This window comes from Selaginella moellendorffii, unplaced genomic scaffold, assembly GCF_000143415.4.
Source record: "Selaginella moellendorffii unplaced genomic scaffold, v1.0 SELMOscaffold_28, whole genome shotgun sequence".
Lineage (NCBI taxonomy): Eukaryota > Viridiplantae > Streptophyta > Lycopodiopsida > Selaginellales > Selaginellaceae > Selaginella > Selaginella moellendorffii.
The window spans coordinates 1,457,107-1,477,062 of NW_003314289.1; the positions used below are offsets into that span (position 1 = coordinate 1,457,107).

At 52.0% G+C, this 19,956-nt stretch overlaps 7 protein-coding genes across 8 annotated transcripts; 4 read left to right on the forward strand and 3 right to left on the reverse strand.

Moving 5' to 3' along the window:
- Nucleotides 1-31: 31 nt before the first annotated feature.
- On the reverse strand, nucleotides 32-2,173 carry LOC9630423 (ethylene receptor). The gene is made up of 4 exons (XM_024680510.1): nucleotides 968-2,173; nucleotides 532-900; nucleotides 207-473; nucleotides 32-148 (listed from the first exon to the last, which is right to left on the reverse strand). The coding sequence occupies exons 1-4, from the start codon at nucleotides 1,874-1,876 to the stop codon at nucleotides 32-34; spliced, it is 1,662 nt and encodes a 553-aa protein (XP_024536278.1). The 5' UTR covers nucleotides 1,877-2,173.
- Nucleotides 2,174-2,369: 196 nt separating this feature from the next.
- LOC112348282 (epidermal growth factor receptor substrate 15-like) lies at nucleotides 2,370-6,260 on the forward strand. The gene is made up of 14 exons (XM_024680509.1): nucleotides 2,370-2,650; nucleotides 2,708-3,980; nucleotides 4,028-4,246; nucleotides 4,301-4,428; nucleotides 4,481-4,555; nucleotides 4,616-4,687; nucleotides 4,747-4,845; nucleotides 4,892-4,963; nucleotides 5,018-5,132; nucleotides 5,186-5,254; nucleotides 5,305-5,590; nucleotides 5,644-5,685; nucleotides 5,743-5,869; nucleotides 5,930-6,260. The coding sequence occupies exons 1-14, from the start codon at nucleotides 2,522-2,524 to the stop codon at nucleotides 6,164-6,166; spliced, it is 2,943 nt and encodes a 980-aa protein (XP_024536277.1). The 5' UTR covers nucleotides 2,370-2,521; the 3' UTR covers nucleotides 6,167-6,260.
- A 21-nt stretch (nucleotides 6,261-6,281) lies between these two features.
- On the forward strand, nucleotides 6,282-8,717 carry LOC9645450 (skin secretory protein xP2). Its single transcript, XM_002975553.2, has 6 exons — nucleotides 6,282-6,397; nucleotides 6,439-6,762; nucleotides 6,819-6,890; nucleotides 6,950-7,056; nucleotides 7,115-7,319; nucleotides 7,376-8,717. Exons 3-6 carry the CDS (start codon nucleotides 6,833-6,835, stop codon nucleotides 8,647-8,649), a joined length of 1,644 nt encoding a protein of 547 aa, XP_002975599.2. The 5' UTR covers nucleotides 6,282-6,397; nucleotides 6,439-6,762; nucleotides 6,819-6,832; the 3' UTR covers nucleotides 8,650-8,717.
- Nucleotides 8,718-9,266: 549 nt separating this feature from the next.
- On the forward strand, nucleotides 9,267-10,437 carry LOC9630424. Of its 2 annotated transcripts, none has more exons than XM_024680559.1 (4): nucleotides 9,267-9,430; nucleotides 9,474-9,700; nucleotides 9,764-10,001; nucleotides 10,058-10,437. In XM_024680559.1, the coding sequence occupies exons 1-4, from the start codon at nucleotides 9,287-9,289 to the stop codon at nucleotides 10,343-10,345; spliced, it is 897 nt and encodes a 298-aa protein (XP_024536327.1). In that variant the 5' UTR covers nucleotides 9,267-9,286; the 3' UTR covers nucleotides 10,346-10,437. The 2 variants fall into 2 exon arrangements, with proteins under 2 accessions (XP_024536327.1, XP_024536328.1); XM_024680560.1 differs by having other exon boundaries at nucleotides 9,489-9,700.
- A 132-nt stretch (nucleotides 10,438-10,569) lies between these two features.
- On the forward strand, nucleotides 10,570-12,349 carry LOC112348303 (beta-1,6-galactosyltransferase GALT29A-like). The gene has a single exon (XM_024680566.1). It carries the CDS (start codon nucleotides 10,768-10,770, stop codon nucleotides 12,223-12,225), a length of 1,458 nt encoding a protein of 485 aa, XP_024536334.1. The 5' UTR covers nucleotides 10,570-10,767; the 3' UTR covers nucleotides 12,226-12,349.
- LOC9630425 (DNA-directed RNA polymerases II, IV and V subunit 11) lies at nucleotides 12,246-13,120 on the reverse strand. Its single transcript, XM_002975730.2, has 5 exons — nucleotides 13,018-13,120; nucleotides 12,815-12,904; nucleotides 12,660-12,738; nucleotides 12,493-12,588; nucleotides 12,246-12,427 (listed from the first exon to the last, which is right to left on the reverse strand). The coding sequence occupies exons 1-5, from the start codon at nucleotides 13,068-13,070 to the stop codon at nucleotides 12,392-12,394; spliced, it is 354 nt and encodes a 117-aa protein (XP_002975776.1). The 5' UTR covers nucleotides 13,071-13,120; the 3' UTR covers nucleotides 12,246-12,391.
- A 197-nt stretch (nucleotides 13,121-13,317) lies between these two features.
- LOC112348302 (transcription factor MYB44-like) lies at nucleotides 13,318-15,268 on the reverse strand. Its single transcript, XM_024680565.1, has one exon. It carries the CDS (start codon nucleotides 15,070-15,072, stop codon nucleotides 13,606-13,608), a length of 1,467 nt encoding a protein of 488 aa, XP_024536333.1. The 5' UTR covers nucleotides 15,073-15,268; the 3' UTR covers nucleotides 13,318-13,605.
- Nucleotides 15,269-19,956: the final 4,688 nt, after the last annotated feature.

A 19,956-nucleotide genomic window follows, 5' to 3' on the forward strand; every position in this document is an offset into this window, starting at 1 on the left:
TTTTTCTTTATTCTAAAGAAGCTAGCAGCTTTTACCTTTTGCATAGTGCTAAGCCCAGGCCTGGACCGCTCCGCTTGTTGACTTGGACAAACTTTGTGAAGAGCTTGGGGATGTCTTGGGAGCGTAGGCCAATGCCAGTGTCCTTTACCTGGAGTTGCAAAGATGCCACGGTTAAGAAAAATGTTTTGTATGGGTGGAGAGCTTACCTGTATTCTAATGTAAAAGTGAGAATCGCCTTGTGTTGGAAGGAACTCTGGTGCTCTAGGATCTCGCGAGTACTCCGGCCTCTCCATGCAAGCGGACACTGTGATACTTCCATCCTTCGTGAACTTGACGGCATTTCCTATGATGAATAGAACGATCTGCAAGAGACGCTTCTCGTCTCCAACAGCAAATTCCGGAAGGTCGGCAGCCAAATTCATGGTGATGTAAAGCTTCTTCACAGCAGCTATTGGCTTCACAAGGTTGTAGACCTGGACATCAACACAATTAAAAATTGAAACAACAAAAAGAGGGAGACCGGAGACCAACCTCTCGGAAGAGAAACAGAAGGTTGAATGGAGCAATCTCGAGTTGGAAGCTGCCATCTTCGAGCTTGGAGAGGTCCAGAACATCGTCTATAAGCTTGGCCAAAAGCCTGCTATTGCGTAGGATGGTCTCCACCATCGACCGTTGCTCCGCATTGAGCTGGCTGTCCTGGAGGAGCGACGAGAGAGTTATGATCGTATGCATGGGAACACGCATCTCGTGATTCATGACCGCTAGGAAATCGTTGCAAGCGGACACGGCAGTCTCTGCCTCCTGTCGAGCAGCGTCCAGCGCTATGTTTTGCTCCACTAGCAAGTCTCGGGACCGTATGGATTCCTCCAATATTGCCGCGTGGGAGAGAGCGACGGCAACCTGCAAAGCAAATCACCAACTTAGAGGAAAAAGTAAAGAAAAAGGAATCAAATAAGAGACCACTTGCCTGGTCGGCGACGACTTCCACAAGCTCAAGCTCGTGAATGCGCCACCTTCGCGCGCTATCTGATGGCAATATCAAAACCAGCAGCGCATACGGACCTTTGGCCGGCTCGGGCCAGTCGACGATTGGAAAGTTCACCATGCGCAAGAGCGGCACGCGCACAGCAACAGCATCTCCAGAAATGTATTTCCCAGCGTGTGTTCTTGTCATGGCCACAGGGCTGCTGGACGGAATGACCACCGCGCGATTGCTGCTGAAAACCTGTCGCAGCGTTGGGTGGTGTATCGGCACGATCCCAACGTTGGCCTTGCTCAGCTGGCGAAGCGAGTGTGTGAGCTGAAGCTCGAGACCGTTTCTAGTCGGCATCCACAGCGTGCATTCTTCCAGAGCCAAAGTCTTCCCGAGCTCGACCAGCGTGGAGTTGAGAATGGTGTGCCTGTCTAGCGTGCTCCGGATCTCCTGCGTGAGCATTCTTACGTGCCGGCCAGCCTCTTCCTGCGTCCGGATGATCCCCATCTCCCTGTCCAGCTCGTCCGCCTTGTTCTTGAGGAAGAGCTCGCGGGTCTTGACGCTGAGCAAGTCGGGGATGATATGGACGAGCATGAGCGCTGTGGCGCACGAAACCACCGCTGTGAGAATTTTCGCGACTGTCATCACGGTCGCCATTGTTCTCGAGTGAGAGCCCAGCGTCCAGAGGCTGATGAAATGCGTAGCTCCACACAGGACGATGAAGGCACCAAACTGTACGAGCACCCAGCGGTATGGAAACAAGGCGGATTTCTTGACGAAGTAGATGAGCTCGATCGGAATGGAGAAGTAGGCGAGCGCAATGAAGAAATCCGCGATGTACTGGTACCGGATGTGGATGTCATCGGACGACCACTGCGGCTCGATGATGCAGTTGCAATCCATCTTGCTCCTCCTCTTCCTCCTGCGCTACCTCCTAGGCCCTTGCCCCTAATCCCTGGCTGTGATTCTCACTCCTGGCCGATCCAGGCGCCATTGGAATGGAGAATTTCGGAATGACGAGGTGGAGATTACCGCAGAATCTTACTCTCCCGCTGCCGATTTCGAGCTGACAGGAGCTCCTAGCGGCGCTGCCGTGCTTACCTCGCGCTCGAGATTCCAGCGCCTCGATCGTGGCCAAAACCCTAGACGAAGAGACAGAGAGAGCTCCTCCACTAGCTGCATTCCGTGGAGCATATTGCTAGTAAAAGTCGAAAGCATTCACGGAAAGAGAAAAACTTCACGGACCAGGCATATAGAAGATCCCGGACCGTTGATCCGGTAAAATCGCATTCCCAGCCGTCGGATCAAAATCACAGTTTTACCCACTTTCCCGCGGGTCTCGAGCCGGCGACTTTCTCTCGAGGTATATTCTTTTTCCCCTTGAGGTATATGCTTTTTCTCTTGCTGAGGATTAGGGTTGAAGTGCTGCTCGATCGATCGCTAGGCGCTGGCGCAGATCCGGCGCTGCGCAATGCCGGTGTAGGAGGCGGCGAGAATCCGAGAGGTTTGTGTGCCGGGCGGTAATTTCGCGTCGCTGTGCAATGCGAAATGGCGGATCCAGCAGCTTTCGATTTCTTCTTCCAGCAGGCCGATGTGGATCGGGATGGGAAGGTGAGTGGCGCCGAGGCAATCCACTTCTTCAAGGGATCGAATTTGCCTCAGCCTGTTCTTGCCAAGGTAATGTAAAGACCGATGTATTTTCCTTGTTTTTATTCTTTCTTTTGTTCTTTGTAGATTTGGCATGCTGCGGACAATGGCCATACCGGGTTTCTCTCGCGACCAGAGTTTTATAACGCCTTGAAGCTCGTCACGGTTGCTCAGTCTGGACGAGAGCTGACGCCGGAGATCATGAGAGCGGCGCTCGTCGGGCCGGCGTCGCTCAAGATTCCAGCTCCAAAAATTCAGCTCCCCGCGGGCCAGCAGTCGCAAATCCCAGTTCCTGGACAACAGGCACCACCACCTCTTCCAGTTTCAACGACGCAAGTTACTGTTCAACCTGGTAGGACTTCGTTTAGCAGTGGACCGCCACCTCCACCACTTCAAGGCTCTCTACAACAAAATGCATCGTTTAGCGTCGCACAGCCAGCTCCCGGTGCTTCACCAAGACCATCGTTTACCGGCGGCAGCGCGTCACAGCCACCATCGTATACCGGTGCTACCACGCTACAACCACAGCAGGGACCATCTTTTCCCGGTGCTACCACGCCACAACCACAGCAAACACCATCGTTTGCCAGTGCTACCGCGTCACAGCCAACATCATCGTTTGCAAGCGCTCCTTTACCACAACCACAGCAAACACCGTCGTTTCCTACGCAACTGCAGCAAGCACCATCGTTTGCAACCAATGCAAACACGTCACAGCTTCAGCAAACACCACCGTTTGCCACTGCTCCTACACCACAGCCTCAGCAAACTCCTCGGGCACCGGTGTATCAACAGCAACCTCCAGTACAAAGCGTTCCAAGACCAGGTTCTTCCGGTGGACTTGGAGCAGAGTCTTGGCGGCCAAGCAGTGTGCAAGGTCAGCTCTTTTCATCGGCAACCCCAGTGAGACCAACAACTTCAGCTATACCCAATCAAAGTTTTTCTGTCAACAATGGCCCGAGCACCAACTTTGCTTCCCAGCAAGGTCCTGGTGCTCCTCCGGGGTTGCGGGCTGGAGCTGGAGCTCCCGATAGAGCTAAAGCCTCTGGAGGATTTAGTCCCTTTGGCAACGACGCGTTTTCCGTGAGCTCTACTACAGCAAGACCGGCGATTGATCAGAACTTTGTTGCTTCATCTCCGTTGACACCGAGACAGCCGTCGCCAGGAATGTCCCCGCAAGCGCCGCCTCCTAAAGTCATGCACGGTTTCAGACCCCCAATGGGGGCTGCATGGCCTAAGATGACAGCAAACGATGTACAGCGCTACTCTCGAGTTTTTACGGACGTTGACACAGACAAAGACGGGAAGATCACAGGCATACAAGCACGGGATCTCTTCTTGAGCTGGAGACTTCCTAGAGGTATTTTATTTTGTCAGATGTGCATTGGCTCTTAACTTTCTCTCCAGACGTCTTGAAGCAGGTTTGGGACCTATCGGATCAAGATGGCGATAGCATGCTTTCTTTTCGGGAATTCTCTACGGCTTTATATCTGATGGAACGGCTTCGAGAAGGCCGCCCTTTACCTCCTGTTCTTCCAGCGGGCTTTCATTTTGACGATGGCACTCCTCAGTCTCATCTTGCTGCTGCACAAGGCTATAATCAGCCTTCTTGGCAGCGCAATGCAAGTACGTTCATTCTTTCCTTTTCGTACTGGAGTATGAATTAACACAAGCGAACAGGACCAGGTATGCCTCCAGGACTTGTTCCGCAAGAACAATTCGGCATGCCGGGTGCATTTCAAGGACAACAGACAGGAAGACATGCTAGAGCCAGACCCAGGGGTGCGGAGTTTAATGGCAGTGACAAGGTAAATTAATCAAGAAAGACGTGGGGGCAACCTGACTTTCTGTTATTTGCAGCCAAATCAAAGTGAGGGGAAAGTTTTGGATTCAAAAGAAAAGCTTGAATATTATCGTAACAAGCTACAGGAAATCGTAAGGACGTCGTCAATTTTTTTTTTTTTTTCTTTCTCTGTGGTAACATTCTGTATGCAGGTGTTATTCAAAAGAAAATGTGACAACCGTTTATCGGAGATCACTGACAGAGCGGCTGCCGAAAAACGCGAGGTGGGAGGTCCTATTAGTTCTTTGTTTATCTGGTTGGGAACGTCGATTTGTGTGTGTAGGAGGAAATCATGGCGAAGAAGTATGAAGAAAAGTATAAGCAGGCACTGGAAGTGAATTCACGTTTGGTGTCTGAAGAAGCAGCCTTTCGCGAAACACAGGTCTGCTTGTGCCTAAGATATGCATACTAAAAACTGATCTCTTCAGACACTCAAATCTGAGCTTCGGAGTGCGATTGCTGAAATTGAACGCGGGGGAAATCCAAATGCGCTGCTCCAGGTTACGCACAGAATTATTTATGCCTGCTCTGATTTGTTTTTTTCTCTCCAACAGACTCGTGCAGATCGTATTGCAAATGACCTTGATGAACTTGAGAAGGCGTTGGTCCAGCGTGGTAACCTTCTTGGGCTTCAAGTTAGCGGGACAGCCAAAGTTGAGCTTCCATTTGGTAAGTGAAACAATCGGGACATTTATAGCTTATGCTGACGCGTGGATTGACAGGATGGCAGCCAGGGCTTCAAGAAAATGCCGTTGAATGGGATGAGGACTGGGATAAGTTTGATGACGAAGGTTGGCAATTGTTTATTTCCCATTCGCATATTTACTTATAATGCATGCAGGATACAACACGATTCAAGGGATTATGGACGAGCAACCTGTATCTGGAACAGCGTCACATCCTGGCTGGGACGAGAATAGCATGTTTGCTGATGGCTTTGACTTTGCATCCGAGCCCATTCACGCGGAGGAAAACTTTGATAAAGGGCCTGCTGACTCGCCGCACGCAGAAAGCGAAACGAGCTCCATCAAAAGTGGTGTTGATAGCCCACAGTGGTCTCCAAAAGGTTACCCGTCCAAGAGAAGCATTCCTGGAAGTTCTCCTTTGTCAGCCAAAGCAGATCACAGGCAAGGACGTAAATTTCTGACTTTGTGTTTTTCTTCTAATATACGTCTTGTAGCTTTGAGTCGCACGAAGACGAGCCGCCCTTCCATTCTTCAAGGTTTGCTCTTCGATTTCATGGTAATGAACTTTTGTTTCGACTCGTTCTCTTTTGCAGCTTTGATCAAGATCCATCTTTTGACTCAACGGATCACTACGAAGAAACTCCTTGGACTAGCGCGTTCGGCAACCCAAACGAGGATGTGTGGGGTCTAGGGACCGACTCTCCATCTTCCTCTTTCCAGGTACTCTCTAACTTGTTATTCTGATTTGGTGTCATCATAACACAGGCGTCTTTCCTTCAGCCTTTAGCGGTTAAAACCCGATCAGAAAGAGACTTTTTGGACTTGGGATCGATGAACATAAGCTCTCCTGCTCACAGCGAAGCCAAGAACGAAGGCGATTTCTTTGGCAAAAAGGAGTGGAACGATTGGCCTGGTGACACCAACAGCACTTCAGTGCCAAGCACTCCGTTGTTTAAGAGTGAGTCGCCAAAACATGAAGGCTCGTATTTCGGTCAACCGAGCCGGCTCGAGTTATGATATGATGCAACGCTTGTAGATTGAGGTACCTTTTGTAATTGGTTTCTCCCACTCACTTTTGCAGTGGTTATTTCTATACACATTTTTTCGATCGCGATTATAAGAGCAAGAAATATGGATCTTAAGGGTACTGACTTTTTCATTGCCTTTCCAGTGAAGCATAGAAACTTAAAGATTGGAGGTGTGCTAGAACCAAACAACCTCAGGTGGCATATCTCTTCCCCTCTCTTTGTGAGTTTCTTAATATCATTGTTCTTACAAGTGACGGGAAGTATTTGGCATTCAAGGTAGTTATGGACACCCTTTCGGCAAAGATCATTCAAGTTTAAAGCACTCCTCAAAGCTCTTGTGGCGCAGCCCCAAACATCCGACATGCGATCGCAGAAGTGCGTAGTTACATTGTAACAGGTTCTTTAGAAATTCTTTTTTCGTTTTTGTTTTTCTCTTCTTTTGTACACGTAATTTACAGCGACGGGGGTTCAATACCCTTCCTAAGAATTTTTACTTTAAACCGAGGTGTCGTAACTACCGCCTCTTCACGTCTCGCGCGCTTCGTCTCCTTCGGTTTTCCAGCTTCTCATGTGTCTGATATAAAGGTATGCGCCTTGTTCTTTCTGTGTTTGCCACAAAATTTTGTTTTCCTCTACCGCAGGAAAACCGCTTATCATGACGCGGGGGCTACTTTTCTTACTGGTGCTGCTCTTCATGAGTAGCATCGTCAGCTGTAAGTTGTAGTTGCTGCAAATGAGTGCCCGAGATGATATCTTTTTCTTCATAATGCAGGTGACTTGGAGTGCGAGGATTTGCCGGCAGAGGATTGTGCATTTGCGGTCTCGTCGTCGGGAGCCAGATGCATGCTTCAAAACGCAACCAACGAACTGAAATGCCAAGTACAAGTCTTTCGTAGCTGCTTGCTTTGAGCTCATCACAGCTGGATTTTTGTTGCAGACGTCCATGGTCATGTCGGACAAAAGAGTGGAATGGATTGAGAGTAGCGAGTGTATGCAGTCGTGTGGAGTCGACAGAATGACGGTTGGAATGTCCCCAGACGCGTTGCTCGACAAGTCTTTTCTTCCCAAGCTCTGCAGCCCGAGCTGTCAGATTAGCTGCCACAACATTTTCGATCTTTACGTTAGTCTCGCCGTTGGCGAAGGTAACACTTTTCACTTGAGAGAAAAAGGCTTGAAGTTTTATCTCTTTCCTTACCAGGTTTCTACTTACCGAGTCTCTGCCAAACACAACCTGTGAGGGTGCACAGAAAGATGAAGGTCGACTCGACTCCTCTTATCAAGCCTCCGGACGAGAGTCTTCCAGCTCCAGCTCCAGCGCCCGAATTATCAGCAGCTCAAGGAAGTGTCCCCGCGGGCTCGCCGTCGCCAACGTCAACTCCATCTATTCAAGCACCAGCTCAAGCACCAGCAATTCAAGTACCAGTTCCAGCACCAGCACCAGCAATTCAAGCACCAGAACAGGCAGAAGCAGTGCAAGCACCAGTTCCAGCGCCGCAGCATGTCCAAGCACCGGCTCCAGCACCAGAGCAAGCAAATGAGCCACCGGCACCAGTACCAGCTCTTCCAGTTTCAGTCGCGGCTCCGGCACCAGAGCTAACTCTAGCTCCGGCCCCGGTTTTACCAGCGGAGGAGCCTGTTCCATTCTCGCCAACTTTGACACCAGCCGAGGAGCCTTTCCAGCCTTTCCCATCTCCGCCAACTTTCGCACCGGCAGAGGAGCCGTATCCATCGCCAGTGGTGGCAGCACCAGCGGCAGAGCCAGCTCTAGCGGAGGAGCCAGCTCCGGCTCCAGTGGCTGAAGAGCCCGTCCAAGTTCCGGCCGAGCAACCAGCCGAAGCTCTTGCTCCATCTCTCGAAGACGGCGGCTGGTCTCAAGAAGTCGAAACTCCAGCGCCGGCTCCAGTGGCTGCCTTGGCCGAGGCGGAGGCTCCTTCGGCTGCTACACCGATTTACGAGTCACACTTTGAGCTCGAAGCCCCGCCTCCAAGCACGTACTACGACGAGGAGCCAGCAGCAGCACCATCGGAGGAATCTGGCGTCGCGGAGGCTCCAAGTTCTTCGAGTTCTTACGAGGAAGCTGTCCCGCCAACTTTGTTTGATGGTGGTGCCGAGGGACCAGTGGAAGCACCGAATGCTTTGGAAGGACCGGCTCCCTCCCAGGAAGAAGAAGCTCCGCCGCCAGGTTTCTATGGCGAGGAAGAAGCTCCGGCCCCGGATTTGCTCGCGAGCGGAGAAGAAGGCGAAGCTCCATCTCCATACAGCGAAGAAGAAGAAGCTCCATCTCCAGCGTTTGAGCAACCGGAAGGAGGAGCTGAAGAATCTGAGCAGCAACAAGGAGGAACTCGAGCTCCATCTCCAGCGATTGAGAAAGCTCCATCTCCAGCATTTGAGCAGCAACAAGGAGGAACTCCATCTCCATCTCCAGCGTTTGAGAACCAACAAGGAGGAGGAGCTCCACCACTACCTTTTTAAATTTCCCTCGTAGTTTTGTAATATTAAGTCACTCGCGATGCGTGATGGAAAGATTTCTCTTGCTGGAATCGTCAAGCGCCATTCGCGAATGCGGCTGCTATGATCCAAGATCCAAGCGATCGATCATCGGGCAATCTTCCCTCTCATGGAGCGGCATCGAGTCCATTTCTTCGCGGAGCTCTTGGCAGCGTAATGCGTGTCCTCCCATTTTTTGCTCTATACACATTCGTTTTGGTCGCGATTAGGTGGCAATCGAGAGAGCGAGGAGCTCAAACAAGCCTGGATTCGTAGAGAGTCAAGGTTTACGTGACTGAATTTCTCAGCGAATTTTTCGTTTTTTGCTTGTTTCCAGTGAAGCACAGAAGCGTACTGCTCGTACTGGCCGGAGTGGAAACCAAGAACAACATGATGGTGCACGGCATGGAGTCTGTGCGCGATAGCTCTCTGGAACAAACTTTACGAAAGCTATGGCCCCGGTCGCTTTCTCTTGCACACAGATGGATGGGCGTGGACGATTCGCACGGCAAGCTCACGCTTCTGGCTCTTTCGGTGACAAGGTGGGATTTCTCTCTCCTTTGTCAGCTTTTTGTTTCTAGGTGGAATCGAGCTTTTCCTCATCGTGTTTGCTCTCCAGGCGATGAACTACGACCAAGTGAAGCTCCGAGATGGGAGGTGTCTGGCCTACAAAGAATTCGGAGTCGACAGGAGCTCGGCGAGATTCAAGGTGGTGGTCATTCATGGGCTTGGCAGTTCTCGCGACGCTCTTTTCCCGTGCTCAAAGGTACGTAGTAGAGAGACTCCTTCCCTTTCGAAAGTTTGGCTAGCCTACTCGATCGCAGGAGCTTGCGGACGAGCTGGGACTTTACATGGTCGGATTCGATCGAGCTGGCTATGGACACAGCGACCCTTTTCCGCAAAGATCTGTGAAGTCCGAAGCGCTCGACATCCAGGATTTGGCAGACCAGCTTCAACTCGGTGCGAAGTTCCACATCATAGCAATCTCGATTGGTGGCTACTCGGCATGGTCGTGTCTCAAGTACATTCCACACAGGTATATCATCTCTTCTTTTCAAGCTCTATCTCCTTCGCACTCAATCCTTTCTTTCTCTCCCAGGATTGCTGGAGCGGCACTTGTTGCTCCAGCCATCAACTACTGGTGGCCGTGCTTGCCACCATCTCTTTCTCACCAGGCTTTCAGCGCTCGATCGTTTCTAGACAAGTGTGGCCTTCGACTGGCTCACTACTTCCCCGGCCTCTACACCTGGTGGAGCAGCCAGAGATGGCTAGAACCCGGCATTTCCAGGCTCGACAAGGTGGACCAGACCATCCTGGCCAGTCCCAACATCCTCAAGGCAAGAAAAAAACTCTTTTTTTTCTCCTCCGCTTGATCGTTCTCTCGATTTCTCAGCACCGGAGCCAAGCCCAACGCCAGGGAGCCCAGGAATCCACCGCGAGAGACATCCTCGTCCAGTTTGCGAGCTGGGAATTCGATCCAAGCCAGGTGGAGCAGCCGGGAGAGGGAATTCGCGTGGATATCTGGCAGGGCGATCGAGATTACTTGGTTCCGGCGCTCCTCCAGCGTTGCATCCACGAAAGATTGCCCTGGACCGGCTATCACGAGCTCCCAGAAATGGGCCACTTGTTCTTCCTCCTCCCGGGGCGTGGAGAGGAGATTATCCGCACGCTACTAATCTAACCACGCTTATTATTCTAACCTGATCTCGTTTAGTCTAAACTTGTATTAAGACAAGATTAGTTTTTAAAGAAACATTGATTAGTTTAAAAGTACATAATCTTGTTTACTCTAAAATTGGTTACCATAGTGACAAGTGGCGAGAATCCTACCGTGAAAATAAAACTGCCACGTGGAGTGCGGCCTGCCGCGCGATTTGAATTATATGTGGTTTAGGTTAGGAAGAACACGAAGAACACCTGAGCGGGGCCATGGCGTACGGGTATGACCTCGCGCTCGCGCTCTTTCTCGCGATGCGTGATTCCAGGTAGCACACAGGGAAGAAAGATTTGTCTACATGGGAAGATCGAGGCAGCGTTGCAGGGATAGATCCCTACCGGGCAGGAGCTGGGGCTGGATTTCGCCGTGAGCGCTGGAAGAATCCAATGTGCGCGGCCAGATTATCGATCAAGGGAGCGGCGGCACCCTCGTGTTCTCCAGATCAGGGAAAGCCGCTGCTACTGGCGCCTTCTTCCGGCTCGCATCATCGCCGGGAGAGATTCAAGATCCTCGCGGCCGCGGGAATCAGCGCCTTCTTGCTGCTGTCGCTCACATTCTCCCCTCTCTGGAGCCTCCACGCCAGGCATCGCCCCATCCTCTCGCGGACAAGCTCTTCCATTTCCTCCTCCTCCGCCGCGACGACGCAGCAGCCCCGGCGCTCGTACGATGTGCTCCACTACACCGCACTGGAGGCCAGCGATGGCGACGAGAGGGATAGAATCCGGCAGCTCCTGGACGAGCGATCGTCGGCCAAGTACTACTGGCACCACGGGCGGGGCGGGCGTGGCAGGGTGGAGCTGGAGCACAGCGATGGCTACGAGCGGCGCCGCCCCACCCCCATGCGGAGGCTGCGAGATCGTCGGTGGACGCCGGATCTCTCCAATCCCAGGTACGCTCCCTACACCGGAGAATTCCGCCAGATGCTCCAGAGCTGGGCTCGCCGCAAGCGCTACGATCCAGAGATCATGGCCGAGCTCCTTCCAGCGATCAAAGAGCCCATTGACCGCCACTACAAGAACTTATCCACCACCACCACCACCAAGGAGGACGAACTAGTGATCCAAGAGCAAGCCCACCATCGCCACCACCACCATCTCACCAAGGAGGATGACCGAAAAGGACACTTTGGCGACCAAGGAAGATCATCATCGCCATCGCCATCGCCATACCCGACGTGTGCCGTGGTTGGAAACAGCGGCGTCCTCCTCAACCGGACTTACGGCGCGCTCATCGACAGCTACCAGATGGTGATGCGCCTCAACAACGCAAAGGTGGCGGGCTTCGAGCGCTGGGTGGGATCCAAGACCACCATCTCCTTCGTCAACAGCAACATCGTCCACTCGTGCGCTCGCCGCCACCGCTGCTCCTGCCCCTCCTACGGCGACGCCGTCCCCACCGTCTCCTACGTCTGCCAAGTTGCGCACTTCCTCGACTTGGCCTACTGCCGCGCGCATCGCCGAGCTCCGCTGCTCGTCACCGATCCCCGCTTCGACAGCCTCGCCACCCGGATCGTCCGCTACTACTCGCTCCGCCACTTCTTCCACACCACCGGGAGATCTTACGACGACTGGAACAAGCTCCACGACGGGACGCTCTTCCACTACTCGTCCGGGATGCAAGCGGTGATGCTGGCGCTGGGGATCTGCGACGAGGTGGGCCTGTTTGGATTCGGGAAGCTGTCCAATTCCACTCACCACTATCATACCAACCAGAGGACCGAGCTCGCGCTTCACGACTACGAGGCCGAGTATATCTTGTACCATGATCTCGTCCATCGCCCAGGTATGGTTCCTTTTCTTAATGAGTCTGGCCTGGCGGTTCCTCCTGTGAAGATCTTCCTCTGAGAAACTCAACCACACTTTTTTTTTGCTCTTCTCCTGTTTCTTAGGAAGAAAAAAAGAGAGAGATCTTTCATCTTTTACCTGTACATTTTGCTCTTACGAAGAAAAAGTTTCCATTCTTTTTTTTTTTCCTTGAGTTTTCGTAGCGTTTTGGAAGATCGATCGAAGCTCAGTAGTAGTCCGTCTGCCTTTGTGCTACTTCGCTCTGCAAAATTCGTGATTCGTTTGATCGACTGGAAACACAAAAGTATCGATTTTTCTTTCACAAACCTCGAATGCTCTCTTGAGATGCTCCAGCTCCTTGTCCAGATCGCTGAGGGCCAGGTTGTACGCTTGAATCGGTGACGACTGGCTGGTGGTTTGCACCTATGGATCGATCAAAGTTTCATCCATCAGTGCTTAGAAGAAAAAATGATGGAAAAAAGAGAAGCTTTCACCTTGACAATGATCTTGTATTGCAATGGATGTGGTAGCTTGTATCCAGCAAACAATACATTGGGATCGCGGTGTAGCTGCCTGAAAGCCAAAGAAAAAAAAAGAAGAATCACTCTAGGAAGCTAAACAAAAGAGAGGATTTGATTTTCTAGCTTACATGCGGACAACGTTTCCAACAGTGTGATCTTCTCGCTGAATGGTGAAAGCGCCGGCATTCATTACCTTCATATCCCTCTCATACGCAACCCTACGCGCGATCAAGAGAAAAAAAAAAAAAAGAGAAAGGACTTTTGAGCAGCCACGGCACTGGAAATCATCGCGCGCGCGGGCGCCCGCAATGCCGTAACATCCACAACTTACTTCTTGGTGCCCTCGGGAACGACGAAGCGCTCATAGCGATCCGGCGCGTTCATGGCGACAAAAGAGAAGAAGAAAGAAGAAAACCCCAACTTTAGGGTTTATGGGTTCCCTCGCTTCGGGGGTTCGAATCCTTTTCATCGCGATTTCCTCGCGCGAAATGCATGACACCACGAAAATCTCCACCACCGATTCCTTGCCAGCACCGAAATCGTGAAACCCAAACGTCGATCGATCGAAAGAGCTGCCCAAGAACCCTAAAATCACAGCACACGCGTTCTTGGATCTCCCCTGTTTCTGTTCTTTCAAAAGTAGGTACCAGCGGCACTGTAAGTACACTACATTGCTTTGGAAAATAAAGAGAGAAAAAAAAAACCACAGTGATTCTTTCCTTGCTCATCCTTTACATTGTGTTCTTTGGATCGGTCGATCGCTCCCTGTTTCGTTCTTGGCCCTCTCTCTCGATCGATCGATCGATCCAGAGGAGAAGAAGAAGAGTGTTGCTAGGAATTGTGATGAATCAAATCAAAACCACCAAAGCCCAGCCATGGATCATGCTCGCGGGCGCGCGCGCGAGAGAGAGAGAGAGGCTCAGTGCCGCGTTGGAACGAACGCGAGGTGCTGGAGATGGTGGTGGTGTTGATGCGGGTGGATCGATCCACCGCCAAAGAAATCGTGCTGCTGGTGATGGCGCTGGAGCTGCGATGCTCGCGGATCAAACAATCCAAATTTCCCGGCCGCCAGCGCCGCCGCCACCGCGGTGGGCGACGATCCGGAGGAGCAAGACGAGAGCGGCGGCGAGGAGGCCGCCGCCGCCGCTACTCCCGCCGCCAGCGGCGATCCAGCCCCGCCACCGCTAGCGGCGGCGGCAGCTTCCGCCATGTAGCGCTGGACCTCCTTGGCTACCATGTCCTTCATCATCCCCAAGAGCCCATTGTTGCCACCATTGCCAGGAGGAGGAGAAGGAGCTCCTCCATCCAATCTTCCATCCAATCGCCCTTGCCGGGGCTGGAAGATCGGCGCGAGCGCTTGCGCCACCGCCGCCCGGATCGCGGCGCTCATCAATTCCACCGCGTCCTCGGCCCGGACGTAGCCGCTGGGCACGAACGCCGGGGCGGCATTCTGGAAGGAGGAAGGAGGAGGAGTGCTTGGCGGCGGCGGCGGCGGAGGAGGAGCTGGAGCTCCCGGCTTGCTCGATTCCATGGTCGCCGCTGGGATTTGCCCCGGGAGAGAAAGGCTGAGCGATGTGAGTGGATCCGCCGCGCCACCGGTGTTGGAGCTGGATTCCTCGCATGGATTGTAGCTGGCAAACGCGGACGCGCGGGGCAGGGGCTTGAAGATCCCATTGGCGGCGGCGGCGGCGGTGGTGGTGGTGGTGGCGGCGGTGGCGGTGGTGGCGGTGGTGGTGGTGCTCGTGGTCGTGTTCTTGGGCGACAGCGCGTCCCCAAAATTCATCCTTTTCAAGCTCCGCGAATCCACCTCCCAATTGCTGCCATCCTCGTCGTCGTTGGACATGTCATTGCTGCTGCGCTTGAAGCTCGAGATCTCCTCCTCGTCGCTGTTCTTGACGAACTGGTGGATCTGGTGGTGCTGGCGATGATTGGCGTTCTCGTGCTCGATGATGGCGGCAGCGTGGCTCTTCTCGCCGCCGCTACCACCGCCGCTGGCACAGCAGCGCCGCCGGAGAGTGGAGTTCCAGTGGTTCTTGATCGCGTTGTCTGTTCTTCCGGGCAAGAGGCGCGCGATGGTCGCCCACTTGTTCCCGTGCTGCGAATGCGCCTTGATGATGGTGGCGTCCTCGGCGGCGGTGAAGGGGCGGTGCTCCACCTGGGGGCTCAGCTGGTTGCACCACCGCAGCCGGCACGATTTGCCCGATCGCCCAGCAATCCCCTTGCTGATGAGCGACCAATTCCTCGCGCCATACTTGTCCACCAGCTTCTGGAGCGCCGCGTCCTCCTCGGGGCTCCACGGCCCCTTGATCCTGTCCAGCTCCTCCGCCGACGCTCCGCCACTCCCACCACCGCTCTTGCCAAGCGCCATCGTGCACATCGCTCGCATCTACGCAAAACTCCCCCGAAATACCGCTCGATTCAGCCGATGCGCGCCAAGAATCCCAGGATTCTTGCCCAGAACAATGGCGCCATTGATCGAATCGATCCGATCGAGCTGGAATCGTCGCTTGGATCGAGAGATGAGATGAGAGAAGAGTAGCGCTGCCCAAAAACCCTAAACTCAAGAACAAAAAGAGTGAAGCTCAAGGCACACACACACACCCTCTCTCTCTCGCCCCTACATATGGCCACAACGGCCAATGGCCATGGCCATAATAACCATAACGCAAACTCTAACCACCACTCCACATCATGCCATACATGCCATGGTCCCCCATGGCATCAGCAACCATGACGTCACGCGGCCTCCATTTGCATACGCATACACAGTACTGCTGACTCGGCGCACGCGGCCGTACGCAGCCGCCAGAGGCCTACGTGTTGACGTGTCGCGCAGAGGCTGGAGAGGAATCGCCCGCTTGTGGCCCATGGCCACTCCCCTGTACGGCTCGGCCCACCAAACGGATAAGACCGGCCAGGGGTTAACGCCCCAATTTTCCCGGCCGGCGAACTTGTCGCCTGGCCGCCGGCCGAGCCGGCTGCAGCCAATGCAACCTGGATCGGCCGGTCGGCCGGTCGGGGGCGCCAGCAAAATTTCCCGGCCGCCGGGAACTTGGTCTTTGAGATTTTTACTATTAACCTTCTATTTCTCTTTTTCTCCCTTTTTTGTAACAACGGAACAATACAAATAACCGCTGTGCCACCCAGAGATGGGCTTCTTCTTGCTTTTGTTTGCCAATCATGAGCCTAGCTTCCGGAGACATCCTCCCACGCCATCAACATGTTGGAGATGGGTGACAAGGGAACCAAATGTAGGGCCGCCTCCTTTTCCTTTCGCGCTGGGGCCTCCCCTTTCCTCTTTCCTCCTGTGAGTGACAAAAACCACCACCACCACCACCACCACCAGACCTAGTGCCAAAACAAAGCCTCGCAAAAAACAATGCCCAAGATACCCCTGGCAAAGCAAGACCCCACGGCCAATCCCAATTTGCCCAGTTAGGGCAAAAGTATATTTGTTTATAATTTCTCGGTTAAAGCTACTCCAGCCATGTTTGACAGAGACATGGATGCATCGAATGGGAAGAAAACCCTATTCTCTTTCACAACACACACTCCATCACCTCATTATCATAAGGAATCCTTCAAACTCCACACTCTTCTCCAGAAGTAGTATTCAGTAAAAGAGCATCAAAAATTTACCACCACCGGGATCGTGGCATCTGTCTGTACTGTGGCTGTACACATACATGATAGACCAGTAGTGTATAAACGAATCAATCTTATATTTATACCACTCGCGCCTTAAGATATGTGCCTACGTACCCAGCTTTTGCCCAACCAAGCCAAAAGATTCCTGCCCCTCATTCATTTAGATCATTTCAAGGGCTTTGCTTTTTCGCTCTCGCATCGCTTAGAGGGACCTGACCAGACCCGGTCAAAATATCAATCTAGAAGGCAAAAAAACTGTATCGCCTTTAGCTACTCTGCTCCCTAGGAATGATGCAATCCATCTTTAATCGCCCAGAATTCTTTTATAATTCCCTAAAGCTTTCCCCCACTTCGAAAGCCAAACCATGTTCCAATGTACAAACTATACAAAATCGTGAGATTAATTTCGTGACCCCGGCTTTAGTTTACGTGCAAGTTGCGCTACAAGCCAGCAATCATATCGCCGCTCTTTACTGGGATCCAGTAAGACAGGCTCGTGATTAGCGAGCGAGCGAGCGAGCGAGGGGATCAAAGGGAATCTTTTTTCTTTGTTTCACCGGTCAGTTCTTCGCTAGTGGTGTTAGGTCAATCAAGTGGTAAGACACCAAGCTGGCTCTAGCTTGCAATGCAAGCGAGGAAACAAAACAAAATGCCCCTGCGACCTTGGGATCCAAACTCAAGCCATACAAAGCATATAAAATAAGGTGGTAACACGTGCAATGGCGATCGGGCATTTGCATGGCGCCCTAATTTGCAAACTCCAACGAGAGAAGAGAAAAATTTTGCCCGGTGCTCGCGCTGTGTCCGGCAGTATCAGACACAACCCACAAATGGTTAAAACTTAAAAGCAGCCCTAAAAAGCAACAGATTTAACGGCAAGCCGGTTAGCGATTTAACGTGCTAAAACGGTTTTTAAAACCGGGCGCCGGTTTTAACGGGCACAACTGGGGCCGGTCCAGCTAGAAATGCGGCCGCCCACGTGTCTAAATTGCCAGCCTGTGCGGCAGTTCACGTGAATAAAAAGTTAAATGCGCCACGCGTCCGGCCAACGGACGCTCCAGATGTGGAGAGCTAGCGGCACGTGGGCCGTTGGATCTGGGAGACAGCCTGGCCGTTAGAGGTGGGTGGTTTCGCTTTTTTTTTTTTTTTCTTTTTATCGCTTTCCACATGCCAGAAATGCGTTGACCGCGCCACTGACCGTGGACCTGCCCCAACTACTTCGCCTTTGGGGATTAAAAAACCAGTAGAAATGATTTATCGGCCAGTCCGTGTACGGCGGAATGGGACATGCGTACGGCAGCAAACGTCCCATGGAACTTGGGTAACTTGGAACTCTGGAACTCCTGGCTGGCTCTGGATGTATGGGCCCTAGATTTTTAAAACCACCTTTCGCGCGGTTTTAAAAATTTTATTTTGTCTCCCGATCTGATCTGCCAGATCCAAACCCAGTCGCTCCATCTCTCTCGAATTCTTGTTTTTCGACCAGGTGCACACTTGTCTGGTGTTTGTCTCCGCGAATTATCGAGGAAAGCGGAGAAAAGGGCTGGGCGAGCGCTTAAAGAAACGCTTCCCAGCAGCCCATTCCATCCACGGGAGGAACAGATCCCGGTAAGCATCAACTTACGTGTGTAGGAAAACGATCGATCGCGGGATCGATCTGGACAAAAATGGACACCAAACCGAGACAAAGAGAGAGAGTAAGAGGAGAAAAAATAGAGGCCAATACATACAATGCAGTGTTAGACTCACTAACTTACGTGGGGGAGATTTTTGTAGCTTTGTTATGGTCTTGGAGGTTGTTACTTGCAACAACTTTACTCGACCAGGAAAAATTTTTCGTTTGTGTCGGCCACCATCTCTCCTCGTATGTTGAAACAAATCTTTGGCGTGTTATAGGGTTCCACCACCACCTTTTCTTCCTTTCTAAAAACCCTAAAAGAGCGCATGCCCATTTTGTCGCCAAACATCACATTCACGTTTTATCCTTGCAGATCCGCCCAGATCGCGGAATCAATGGTTGGTTGGGTGGGCCAGAGAGGCATGGAAAAAGCAAGCGCAAGCCTCAAACCCTAGCATTTCGCGGAAGCTTCCTCCGCGTGGATCCAAGCTGGCGCTGACTTGACTTGACTGGCCTTGACGCCGCTGCTCGTCCAGGAACAGTGGACTGGTGGACTGGACCACAAACCTTTTCCATATTTCTTGCTCCTCTCTCCGCGTAGCAGGGCTGTGGAGTAGCCAAAGAAAGTTATAGAGGTAGCGTCGTAGCTGCCAAGGGATGGAATGAAATCCAGTGGCAGTATCAGAAAAAGATGGTGGCGGGCGGGCGGGCGGGCAGTTGGTGGGTGGCGGTGACGTGCTCGTCGGCCCATTCCTTTGTGTGTGGGATGAGGTAAGATTTCGCGCATAAGGCGCGTGACGTCTGCCCATCTGTCCGTTCGATGCGATCCCCCTCGTCCGGCCGCCATAATTGAAGGACGGACGGATGGATCGATACAACAATGCTACAACAGCAACAGAAAAAAAAAAAGAGGAAAGGAAAAAGAGAGAAAATAAAGCGAAAAAGAGGAAGTTGTGTTGATGAATTGAATCGAATTGAAGTGATGCAAGCCTTCCACCTCAAAGTTGATTGATTGATTGATTACCTCCAACGACCAAGACGGCATGAAATAAGCTATAAACTTTCAGACAAGCGCAAAATTTTTTTTCAAAAGCTTAAAACCGATGAAATGTTCCCATGGGATATGCTTGCAACAGGGCATGGGCATGGCCCATTGCCCATGATTGCTTTGCATATGATGTCAGCAGGCATGACGTCATGTCATCCCGGCCATGGATGAGGAATGCCATGCATACAGGATAACAACACTGCATGGTGGCGTGGCGTGTTTGTGTCCAGTGATTGAAAATACACCCAGGCAGTAAATGTGTGTGACTTCTCCAGCTAATCAACAGCTGGGGTCCGTTAGTTTTTCTATATATTTTTCTACCGGCAAGTTAGTTTAACCTTCTACTTTGTTAACAGGGTAAACCTTGCTTGTTTGTTTTGGAAAAAGCTCGCACGTCCGCGTCCGCGTGATTTAAGAATCGAATCGCTTGGCTTAAAAAATCTAGACATTGACTGATTATTTCTTAGCCCAAACACACAAGAGGCATGAAATGAAACTTGGTGGTGGAGGCCCCATTCTAATGTGAGGGGCAAAGGGGACATTCGAGCCATTGTTAAATTGGTCAGCTCACACGTCCAAAGCTCGCCACCTTTCTTTTTTACAAGGCTAGGGTTCTTCCTGTTAGTTTAAACCCCCGCATTTAAGCGAGTGTCGGTTGGGGAGCCAGTTGACAAAACAGAAAACCGAAAAAAGTGGGGGCCGGGCGGGAAGGATGATGGGAAGTTTCGGTGCCTTTAAAATGTCTTCTTTTTTATCTTTTATACAAGGGCGTGTCACTTTCGTGATGAGAAACCAAGAGGGGGAGAAGTTCTTTGTCCAAATCTCACAGGCATCTTGATGACGTCCAACTATCATATCGATATCCCAACGCTCTTTAGCTTCGCGATTTCTTTCGTGGCGCTCTATCTTCTGGGATGAGATGAGATGATCCTTCCAATCTCCTCCTATAATTACGG

Excerpts from the sequence above, each read along its gene's own strand:
- LOC9630423 (XM_024680510.1), bottom strand. The coding sequence starts at position 1,876 with ATGGATTGCAACTGCATCATCGAGCCGCAGTGGTCGTCCGATGACATC. Across the intron at positions 901-967 it reads TGGAAGTCGTCGCCGACCAG|GTTGCCGTCGCTCTCTCCCA; the intron begins GCAAGTGGTCTC and ends TTTGCTTTGCAG. Across the intron at positions 474-531 it reads TTCTGTTTCTCTTCCGAGAG|GTCTACAACCTTGTGAAGCC; the intron begins GTTGGTCTCCGG and ends GTTGATGTCCAG.
- LOC112348282 (XM_024680509.1), top strand. The coding sequence starts at position 2,522 with ATGGCGGATCCAGCAGCTTTCGATTTCTTCTTCCAGCAGGCCGATGTG. Across the intron at positions 4,556-4,615 it reads GTAACAAGCTACAGGAAATC|GTGTTATTCAAAAGAAAATG; the intron begins GTAAGGACGTCG and ends TTCTGTATGCAG. Across the intron at positions 4,846-4,891 it reads CAGCCTTTCGCGAAACACAG|ACACTCAAATCTGAGCTTCG; the intron begins GTCTGCTTGTGC and ends TGATCTCTTCAG.
- LOC9645450 (XM_002975553.2), top strand. The coding sequence starts at position 6,833 with ATGACGCGGGGGCTACTTTTCTTACTGGTGCTGCTCTTCATGAGTAGC. Across the intron at positions 7,057-7,114 it reads CCAACGAACTGAAATGCCAA|ACGTCCATGGTCATGTCGGA; the intron begins GTACAAGTCTTT and ends TTTTTGTTGCAG. Across the intron at positions 7,320-7,375 it reads TAGTCTCGCCGTTGGCGAAG|GTTTCTACTTACCGAGTCTC; the intron begins GTAACACTTTTC and ends TTTCCTTACCAG.
- LOC9630424 (XM_024680559.1), top strand. The coding sequence starts at position 9,287 with ATGAACTACGACCAAGTGAAGCTCCGAGATGGGAGGTGTCTGGCCTAC. Across the intron at positions 9,431-9,473 it reads CTCTTTTCCCGTGCTCAAAG|CCTACTCGATCGCAGGAGCT; the intron begins GTACGTAGTAGA and ends AAGTTTGGCTAG. Across the intron at positions 9,701-9,763 it reads CTCAAGTACATTCCACACAG|GATTGCTGGAGCGGCACTTG; the intron begins GTATATCATCTC and ends TTTCTCTCCCAG.
- LOC112348303 (XM_024680566.1), top strand. The coding sequence starts at position 10,768 with ATGTGCGCGGCCAGATTATCGATCAAGGGAGCGGCGGCACCCTCGTGT.
- LOC9630425 (XM_002975730.2), bottom strand. The coding sequence starts at position 13,070 with ATGAACGCGCCGGATCGCTATGAGCGCTTCGTCGTTCCCGAGGGCACC. Across the intron at positions 12,905-13,017 it reads GTTCCCGAGGGCACCAAGAA|GGTTGCGTATGAGAGGGATA; the intron begins GTAAGTTGTGGA and ends GATCGCGCGTAG. Across the intron at positions 12,428-12,492 it reads ATCTCAAGAGAGCATTCGAG|AGCGAAGTAGCACAAAGGCA; the intron begins GTTTGTGAAAGA and ends CGAATTTTGCAG.
- LOC112348302 (XM_024680565.1), bottom strand. The coding sequence starts at position 15,072 with ATGCGAGCGATGTGCACGATGGCGCTTGGCAAGAGCGGTGGTGGGAGT.